Source organism: Mercurialis annua, linkage group LG7 (genome assembly GCF_937616625.2).
Source record: "Mercurialis annua linkage group LG7, ddMerAnnu1.2, whole genome shotgun sequence".
Lineage (NCBI taxonomy): Eukaryota > Viridiplantae > Streptophyta > Magnoliopsida > Malpighiales > Euphorbiaceae > Mercurialis > Mercurialis annua.
In genome coordinates, this window is record NC_065576.1 from 2,498,868 (window position 1) to 2,509,700 (window position 10,833).

The 10,833-nt window shown below is 28.3% G+C and overlaps 1 protein-coding gene across 3 annotated transcripts; it reads right to left on the minus strand.

Moving 5' to 3' along the window:
- Positions 1-4,703: 4,703 nt before the first annotated feature.
- Positions 4,704-9,906, minus strand: LOC126654857 (uncharacterized). Of its 3 annotated transcripts, none has more exons than XM_050348854.2 (12): positions 9,548-9,905; positions 9,381-9,423; positions 9,193-9,219; positions 7,847-7,945; positions 7,071-7,171; positions 6,758-6,932; positions 6,496-6,597; positions 6,299-6,397; positions 5,726-5,746; positions 5,587-5,645; positions 5,396-5,486; positions 4,704-4,900 (listed from the first exon to the last, which is right to left on the minus strand). In XM_050348854.2, exons 1-12 carry the CDS (start codon positions 9,772-9,774, stop codon positions 4,802-4,804), a joined length of 1,143 nt encoding a protein of 380 aa, XP_050204811.1. In that variant the 5' UTR covers positions 9,775-9,905; the 3' UTR covers positions 4,704-4,801. The 3 variants fall into 3 exon arrangements, 2 of the variants coding, with proteins under 2 accessions (XP_050204811.1, XP_050204810.1); XM_050348853.2 differs by having other exon boundaries at positions 6,299-6,400; XR_008791078.1 differs by lacking the exon at positions 4,704-4,900 and having other exon boundaries at positions 5,454-5,486; positions 5,726-5,772; positions 6,299-6,400; positions 9,548-9,906.
- Positions 9,907-10,833: the final 927 nt, after the last annotated feature.

Sequence of the window (10,833 nt, forward strand, 5' to 3'; positions counted from 1 at the left end):
TGAAGATCTTTCATTAACAAAATGGATTCATTTATGAGTTATACTAGTTTTATTTATTTTTCTATTATTTGTCTTTTCTATGAATGTTTTATTTTGTCTTTTTTTTATGAAAGGTTTGTTGTCCTTTCTATGTGAAAAGTTTGCTGTCTCTTTTTTAGAAGGAGTTATGATCAAGTGTTGATTGAATCAGATGCTGTGAATTTGCGGGTGATTGGAGAAGTTTGAACGAAGAGTAATTGAAAATTGCACTTAATTCGCGAAACAATTAGTAATTTATTTTTATTTTCGTAAATAAGATCTGCGAATCAGGCAGCATGTTGTCTGTTTTATGTCAAGTTATGATCAGGTTTAGTTTTCAAATTATCCCGAATTTTCTTACAAATGTAACTGTTTCATATTCAATTTATTGAGATTCGATGAATTAAAAAAAAAAAAGTAGGGTATTTTATAAATAATTTCTATATGTATATAAGTTTTTTCTTAGATTATGGATTCAATTATATGGTGTGGGCAAAGACTCTCTTCCATGAGGTGGAAGTCTTAGAAATCTCCACACTCACAATTTAAAGAATTCTCCACTAATAATATAGTCTCGTTATAGATCTAACTACTAAAAACCGAGACTCTATTAATCGATTACCAATTTTGCCACCAAAAAAGAATCATGGGCTCAACTAGTTAAAATGTTAAAAGGTCAAGAAACGCACGATATGTAGAATATGAATTGACCAATTGATCAACGAACGCGTTTGTCTTCATTTTATATACTTTTTACTTTGACAATTAGATAATATAATTCAAATAATATGCTTTTCAGTGGACAATACCATTAGGAAAAAGAGTATAAATACAGAATGTTGTCGGTGACTTTTATACTAAAATAAAAAGTTGATATACATTATTGGACTACTAGATAATTGATTCTTAATGTATTTAACCTATCACCTCATTTCATTCAGTGATAAATTTCTATTTAATTTATTATACGGACAATTTTTTGATAAATAACACACACAAGACCGTCGATTTTACTTACTTTGGTACGAAAACTTGCCCTTTTATGCATAATCTAGCTTAAAAAATTTAGGGTTAATTATATATAAAATCACCATCTATATATGAATTCTAAAAAATAACACGACCTTTAACACGTGTCAATTTAGGGCATCACTTTTTATTTTTTTCGAAAATAACATGGACATGTTTTTAGATAAAATTTCGCTGACGTGGACACCCGATTGGAGTGCCACGTGTCAGCAAAAACGCCACTAAAAATGTGCCTATGTTGTTTTTGAGAAGAAATAAAAGGTGGTGCGCTGAATTGCCACGTTTTAAAGGTCGCGTTATTTTTGCAATTTCATGTAAAGGTCGTGATTTTATACATGATCTAACTTAAAAAGTTTATGATGAAATAAAATTATAGATACATAATAAATTTTAGAAAAAAATAAAATCAATTATTATGTGAATATATAAATAGAATTTAATTGTCACGTGGTAAATAGTAAAAGTTGATTGCTACTCCTTAAATAAATTTTAAAAAATAGTCGTGCACTTTATAAATTGAAAGAATTTTGCACAATATTTGATGAGGAAAAAAGTTTGAGTTTCATGTTTGAGGTTGAAAAGTTAAAATTTGTCATTTTTAATATTTTGAAATTTGATTATTTTAAAAAAAAAAGCTTTTTAAATTCATAGATTGCATATTTAATTCAAAAAAAAATTCATAAATTTTAAAAATCGGTGATCCAAACAGGTTAATGTTAGCACATCTCCACATGCTCCTTCCGGTTCATAATATTTATCGCATTTGATTTTGACATAAGAGCTAAGAAAAAAATTAATATGTCTTAATTTGTAAACACTTTTATTAAATTAATTTTACATTAAAATTTATTTATATTTATAACTACTATTTTTATTTGTTTATTATATTTTTTAATAAATTAATAGATGATAAATATGAAAGAATAGCAATTCATATTTTTTTGATATTTTAAAGTGATAAATATTAGTATAAATTAATTTTTTAAATGCGATAAAATTTGTAAAATATAGGGAATATCAATTTTGTATTTGCAAATGAAAAGAAAAATTCCTTCTTATTGGATCTCATGCCATGTGTTGTCTATATAAGTAGTGGCGACGGTGTACACAAAGTTCAATGAGAAATCTAAGGCGCCGGACTAGCCAATTAAATACCTTTGCCGGTACCATGTTACACTTAGATCTCTTTCTGCAGGCTGCAGCTTTACTTATATAGGTCAACACTTTGGGATTAATGATTACTGCTACCATCCTAATTAATTACTGAGTAGTGCTATATAACCCTCCTTTTTAACCCACATTTTTTAATCCACCTGATATGGCAACAAACTAGTGGATGTCTCAAAATTTGTTTTTTGAGATATACACTTTTGGAGGGGAATTGGACGAATTAAATGCTGCCACGTAAGGAGGGACAATGAAGGAGGTACAAAATGGTGGGTTAAATATCATTTTCCTTAATTACTACTTCACCCCAATATCACACTTTTTTTATTTACGAACGTTTATCTCTTATATTGGTTGTGCCATGTAGTAATATTTATAACAAGTCAATGATCATTTGCGATAGGAATATTTTTGATTGTTATTAATTTTTTGATTATTTATTTTATCACATGGCTAACGCACAATTAACTTGTTACATGAATGACATGACGCAACGGTTCTGTCGATAATTTTTCCTTATATATTCATTAAAGTTATAGACAACAATTTACATTTTTTTATTCTGTTTAGAACGTAGTTCCTCTTTCTATAAAAATAGAAAAAAAAATCATGTTTATAAAAAAATGTAATTACATTTAATATTAATTTTAAAGAGTATTATATCAATAATTTGATAAATTAACCATATAAAAGCAAGAAAAAAATGTTGGTGATCTCCTGTGGTCCAATATAGCAATCGGCCTTTTTTTTTTATTGTAAAAATATTCTATTAAATCAGCAATCGGCCTTTTAATTTCATGTCATGTGGCTTTCAAAGATATAGCTAAATATTCCTATTTTCGATTGCCAATTTTAACCCAAGATATTATAAATGTTCAGTGTGACCACTTGAAAGAAAAGAGCTATAGTTCTCCAAAGTTTTCCGCACATATTAAATCCTTATATAAAATCAAGTGCTCCCTTAAAGTTTTTATTTCATGTCGGTTCGATCACAAAACTTCCCCATACCTGTAACCTTTAATAATATTAAAAAGTATATAATCAAAATGATTTTTTTTATTTTTTAGTTAAAGTTGGTTATAATTGATCAATTACTGACTGGCATACAAGGATTAGAAAATATGACCCCTAGGAAGATAAAAATTAACACAAAAATAAATATGATGCATATCAACATTTTATACATGTGAATATAATTACTTCGGTCCAGTTAAAAAAATAAAATATAAATTACATTCAAAACTCAAAGTCAAGTTATATTATGTTAGAATTTTTATTTTGGCTTATTCGATTTGATTTGATTTTAACCTAATAGTGAACAACCTAGTTAAAACAAGTTATATTTGTGTATAATTCATTGATTTATGTAGAATTTCATAGAATCAAATTGGGCTAAATTTTCTTAAGGAAGAAATTGCAGTATGTGGCCTTTGTTTTAGGGTTTTGCTATTCGCCGCCCCTTTTTACTTAGCACCGCACAGGCGAAAGACATTTTTACCCCTTTAGCAAAATTTCAAAAAAAAAAAGTTCTCTCAACTCATTCGAACACACTCGAACAACTACGTAAAAAGTCGAGTAAAATGACGGATAACGAGTATAATTCGTCGGGAAACGAGTACCGACAGTCGGAAACAATATGTTCCGGCTTTTTCGAGATAAAAAATAATTTTTAACTTTTTTTTTCTGTTTTTCCGGCGTCCCCTCCTCTGGAGAGGACGTGGATTTCCCACGTCGTCTCCTGAAAAGGGGACGAACGACGTCCTCTCTTCAGGAGAGGACGTGGAAAATCCACGTCCTCTCCAGAGGAGGGGACGCCGCTTTCCGGCGTCCACTCCTCTGGAGGGGACGTGAAATGTAAACGTCCCTCCTTAAAAAAATTTAAAAAAATTATTTATTTCGAGTTTTTTTTAAAAAAATATATTTATCGGGGGTTGTTTCCGAACGTCGATACTCGTTATCCGATGAATTGTACTCGTTGTTCGTCATTTTAATCGATTTTTTACGTATTTGTTCGAATGTATTCGAATGAGTTGAGAGAACTTTTTTTTCAAAATTTTGCTAAAAGGGCAGAAATGTCTTTTGCCTGTGCGGTGGTAAGTAAAACCGGGCGGTGTTTAGCAATCCAGTTGTTTTATAGTAATGAGCTGGGCTTTTTCAAAATTTCTGGCCTTTGAAAAAGTATTTGTCAACTTCTTTTTCTTGGAAACAAACATTGAATTTTCTTTTATCAATACTCGTTATAAATAAAATCTGCGGTTTTATAATTGAGATTCGTTCAAGACACTTCATGAAATTGAAAAAAAAAATCCAATAGATATATAGGCATTCAAAACATATATACAAATCATATTATATAAATAATTTTCTGCTTTAGTCGTCACTCAATTGCGTATACAGAACAATTGTATACAACATATTAATTAATAGCGATTGATACATCTATATAATTGACTTCTAAAAGATGTAATTGCTTAGATAGAGTAACCTAATTAACCACTGGAAAATAATCTGTAATAGGGTAAAATTAAGATTATTAGTTTAATACAATCTGCAAGTATTACAAATACAAGTTCACAGTCCATCTAAATCAGCTTTTGGTGGCATCAACATAGTAGTCTCTGTAGTCTTCTCCATGTCTCATTTTTCTCTCACAGAAGTGTCTATAGTATATATACTGCAATATGATCTATAACCAGATTTATTAAGGCTTCCAACATTTAACCATGTCAAAAAATTAATATTTAGTGTACATAATCTCTCTCCTTAGATATAAATATTAAAGGTGTTAGGTGCGCAAAAATCAAATCAAATCGAATAATTGAATTCCGACAGATTTATTTCGATTTAATTTGATATTATAAAAAACTTTGATTCTCGATTTGATTTGATTTTGAAAATAAAATATTTCAATTAAATTTTGTACAAACTGAACTGAAAATACCAAACTAATCGAAAATCTAACGAAACGACTAGTTTGGTTTGAAAATTCTCAATCCTTATTCAATCATCATGGCTGCCAGTTATTGGTTGTTCTCAATTAATCCTGTATCATTTTTTTTTTCTTTTTAATCATCTTATTAGACATTTTGTTTTGAACAGTAATTTTTTCTTTCTCGTTTTTTTTTTAGTTCCGCCGCTATATATTTATAAATTGAATGGGAATTTTAAGCTAAAAGGATACAAAGAAATCAAGGGCCACACAGACTGCAGCATCCAGCAACCATGGCATGTTTGGTTTGAGATTATCCCATTTTGTAGTTCTAACCACAATACTGCATTATTAATCATAAATATTGTTAATTCAACTTCTATAATTATATGTAATATATCTGATGTAATTTGTGAAAGAGAACACATAGATAATATATATACCTTAGCACATAAGTGAGATTGGCCACCAGTGCAAATATGAACATTAGAGGATTTAAGCCCTGCATAATGATGAGTTTAATCAAAAATTAAGTTCTTGAAACTTGGAAATTATGTATAGATATTGAATATAAATTATTACCTCTACATTGCCTCTTTTGATCTGGTCAAAGAAATATCAAACATTAACTTGGATTAGAAATTATGAACTTTAACAAGTTAGGCACAGTATAGAAAATATAAAATAAACTAATATATCCATAATTATGATAAAATTGATAAATATATTGTGCATAAATTGTTTTATCAAATATCAAGTCCAACAATTATGCATTTTATGTCAATTAAATCAAATAGTAAAAAAAAAGATGAAGATTTTAATATTGAGAAACTAATATATAGCTTCTGTATCTTAATTAGTTTTACAAAAAAATAATTTATATTTTGGAAGATAAATCAATATGTTTTTTTTATAAAATGGGATAATAAATTTCTTTATCTTTAAGAGTTTTTCTCTAATGGAAGACTAATTTATCACAGAAAAATAAAAAAAATTATTTTTTCAATTGACCCTTTATAAATTTTATTTATGTAATTTAGAAAATTACTAGATCAACCTCTCATAATTTGTTGTTCATAGTATAGTATTATTTATCATAATTTTGAATATATGAATTTATTGTGACTATAGAAAACAAATGTTATTAAGACTTACATTTAACAAGATTTGAGGAATTCTGCCACCCATATAGATAGCTGCCATCATCCATCCTAACCACTGCCCAACAGCACTATGCTCCATTCCACTACCTTCCTGCTTTACATAATACAAATTAAATCATGCTTTAATAATTAATTATGAAATTAATTGGCTTGAAGTTGTAATTAATTTTCTGATATATTATTACATACATGTAAAAGTCTTCTACTAGCAACTCCAGTGTAGGCATCTCTCAAACCCTTGCTTTGTAGTGGCAAATTCAGTGATGTTACTAGAAATGTTCCATAGCCAGCCTGAAATTTAAAATGTGCCAATCCAACATTACGTAATTATACACTAGAGCTGGGGGGAAAAAATTCAGTATTTATTTGGTTGAAAATTCAAAATAATTTTTTTTTGAGAATTTTTTTGTTTGTGATTGTTACAATAGTTTAGAAGCTAGCTAGAGTGTACCGATCGCGGAATTGGTCTAGGCTGGCTAACAGGTCTAGCAGAAGCAGCCGGTGCAGCCTCGTCGTCCGATGAAGAAGATTCATTGTGAAGTCCCATAGCCGACGGACCGCTTTTCGCTGCTCTAAGGTAACCTCGAAATGGTGAAGCTCCACTACTCGCCATTGATCTAGCTGAACTGCATGCATATATATTGCCAATTCAAAGAATATTAGTTACTCAATTTACAAAATTTAAGTATATATAAATAACTTTGGTACGTATATGAGAAATGTTACAAAATAAATTGAGAGAGTATAAAAAAATGCATTCATACGTATAAAAATACTCTTTGCCTGATCTGGATGTGGAATTGGGTATAGGAATGCCTGAATCATGCCCTGATTTTTGTTTAAGTGGTTTCTTCTCATCGTCCACCTAAAACCAATAACAACTTCCATAATACAATCTGAAATTTTCCAGATTAAACATATTTTTCTACTAAACTGATCATTTGCCTTGCATATTCTATACTAAATTGTTTGCCGGTTTGGTCCAACATTTAAGCAAATCATGCCAAATATATCAACGATGAAGTACATGCAATTTTCTCCCATAACTAAACAAATCTTACCAACGAGTTGTAATTCAAAGTGTATAAGCGCTGGACACAAAATGTTAAGATCGTGGTTTCATTTTCTCCCACAAGCGCTCCCCCTCCCCAATTATCAAAATAAAAATAAAATAAACAATCTTATAAAAATCAAATATAATTTGTTCACAATATATTTTTATTATTATTATTTATTTTAATATTTGCCATTATTTGTATAATTGATTAAAATAATTAATATAAATTAATTTATGGTGAAATATGTTAATAGATAAATTAGATTTTATTTTTACCAATTAAATTTTTGAACAGGCAAATGAATAAACTTTGCGGGTTGCCACGATTCACATAAATACTGGATTAGATTGATAAAGATTTTAGTATAAGATATATATGACAAACAGCTTAGAATTTTTATCCTTTTTTTCTATTATTTAAATAACTAATAACACTGACAGAATGTATGCAAAAAAATTGTATATATATGAAACAGAAAGTACCTCTGGATTGGCTTCAATTTTCTGGCATTTCAACCACCTGTAGACATGATCATAGTATAAACCCTGCAACACTAGCACTATTGTGCTTGTCGTGTAGAGCTGTAAATGAAAATAAAAAATAAACAACTTTAAAGCAAAATTAAAGCTATTAATTGAAATAATAACAATTCCTATATATTACACATTTTTAGTTTTAAATGATGTGGACTGAGTTTATGAAAATATTGGACAAATATATAAAGAACATGGAAAGCAATATGAGATTGGTATGGCCTTGATTTGGGACCATACCGCACCTTTGTGATAATGATCAACTATACTTTTAATTTATTTTTCCTTAATTTGTTGTTTTCTAAGAAAGTGATAAACATAAATTAATTGCAATACAACAAAATTAAACTCCAGCGAGAAAATTATTCACCTTTAAAAGTCAATTTTCCGTCAAAAATGTACTTTTGTGAGGGGCAAATTGAATGTAGTCGAACAAATATCAAACGGTCAATTAATTTATTCTTCAAAAAATTAGCTTAGCCTTTGAATAATATTTTTTATTTTATTTTCAATATAATTCCGTATACAAATGTTCATTAAATTTAAAATATAAATAGTACAAATTCACTTTATTTTGTACATTTAGTTAATTAAATGAGAGTCAGAATTAAAATTCAAATCTTTAAATTTTATAAACTCCAATATCATATAAAATAATAAATTTATTCAAAACAAGTAAATTGTTAAGTAGATTTTCAAAAATATTTTTATCATTATCTCTAATAAAGAAATGTATTTAATAAATATAGACCATTCAAGCTATGTTGTCAAAAAAAACTATCTATAACTATGACCTAAATGAAAAAAATATTTTAAAATATAATATTAACAGTTTGATTTATCATTTTTATAAATATTAATAATTACATCTAAGAAGCAGATAAATAGATATAAGTCTAATTAATAAAATAAGATACAATTCCACATCTTTTTCTTTATAATAAATTAGCTCAATTTTTTTCTATTTAATTGTAAATTAATACATGAATTTTACCCTAACTTGCAATTATTACACAAATTTTGAAATTTGACAATTATCACACCAATTTTTATTTTTTTGGCAAATTAATATACTGACCAATCAACAACAGCGACTGTATATACAATGTCTACGTTAGTATTTTTCTATTTCGCTGTACCAATTTGCCAAAAAATAAAAGTTAGTTAGGTAATGCTAAATTTTAAAATTTGTGTGGTAGTTACAACTTAAGATAAAGTTTGTGTATTAATTTGCAATTAATCCTAATGAAAATAAAATATGAACAATATGCAAAGCCAGAGTTAAGTGCACTTACTAGTGCAGTGTACAACTGGGTTGGCAGCTGCATCCACAAACAAGAAAATTAGAAACAAACTTACATAAATCAGATTCACAACAAAACAAACTGCATCTAATTAAGAACATCTAACTCAGAACAGCTGCCAATTTTTAAGGACCACAACCCCATCATCGTATAGTTCTCACAACTTGAAACAAACTCACCGTTGCCGGCTCAAGAAGACAGCCGACAAGATTGAATATATCCCTGCACCATTCAAAATAATTTCAGAATCAAAATGCATATTAAACACAAAATAAACTGAAAACTCTGTGAGTTTTTTAATTATATGCTATATATTAAACGAAAACTTATCGAGTTATGTTTTTACCCGGCAACCCAAGTTAGAAGGAAAGCAAGAGAAACTCCATGGCTAGACTTAGAGCGAAAGTTGGTAATAATTTGAGGGATTTCTGCAACTCCCCAACAGATTAAACTAACAAACCCGAACCCGAATGAAAATTCATCTTTTAAATTACAGAGACAATCTTTAAAATATTTATCAACCCAACCAACACAAGCTTTCTGTTCTACAACACAATAACCAGGCGACGACATAGCACTTCTCTTGCACTAGAAGACTAAGCTAGACAGTAGTGTTTGTTTTTGTTAAGAAGACTAGCTATTTTTGTTGTAAACCAAAGCAAAAGAGAGAGAAGAAGAATTGTATTGTATTAACAATTTTATATAGTAAAAGGATGCAAAATAATCTTTATATAGCGGTGTACATTCGGTTCAAATTAAATAAACCGAACCAAAATTTTCTTTTATTTTTCAAATCGGATCGAATTAGCATTAAAAAAAACAAATTAAATCGAACTATATTAATCGATTCGATTGGTTTGCACTATAATTCAAATTAGTTTTTAGGTGACGCGGCCAATAGAGCAACCAACTAATAATGATAGAGTATAAAATCACCCGATGAACTCAAATAAAAAGAAAATAATTTTATCAGAATATTTGTTGCTCTAAAAATAAAGTCATTATTACTTTTTTTATGTCTAAAATTAAATCAACCATCCAACCAAATATTTTATAATATTAAATCAAATCGAACTAAATTTATGAGGATGGATTTAATTATTTGGTTTGGCTCAGTTTTTACAAACCCTAATAGCAACAAAGATCAACAGTGTTGTTTGGAAAGATTAGATGGTATGATCATTATCAATATTGTAATAAATGTCCGTACGCCGCATATTCTGCCATGTCAATATCCGATGCTCCAAATGTTAACAAAATAAGTCCTATGATTTTCTGTGTACTATGAGTAAGCACTTGGCATATTTTTCTAGCTCCTTATTTTTCTTTTCAAAGTTCGATTCATAACAAAATATATACTAGTATCATTTAAGAAAATTTATTTACTTTCTCATTTCATAGTAATAGATTTTGTTTATCTGTTATAAAATATAAATATTTTATATTTATTTTACTTTTATTTATTTTATAGTCTTACCGAATAAAACATTAAATACTTCAAGGATTCATTTTTTTATTAATTAAATGTTATAATAAAATATACTATCATTCTAGCTATAAAAATTAAATTTTCTTAATCTATGTAAAACAAATTATGGGCAGGCCATTCTGAAACAGAAAGAGTTTATTAAA

What these genes read in the sequence shown, in the direction of transcription:
- LOC126654857 (XM_050348853.2), bottom strand. Translation starts at nt 9,774, where the DNA reads ATGTCGTCGCCTGGTTATTGTGTTGTAGAACAGAAAGCTTGTGTTGGT. An exon ending in CTTCTAACTTGGGTTGCCGG is followed by an intron (nt 9,424 to 9,547) that starts GTAAAAACATAA and finishes TGAATGGTGCAG; the next exon opens with GGATATATTCAATCTTGTCG. An exon ending in TCAAAAGAGGCAATGTAGAG is followed by an intron (nt 5,646 to 5,725) that starts GTAATAATTTAT and finishes ATCATTATGCAG; the next exon opens with GGCTTAAATCCTCTAATGTT.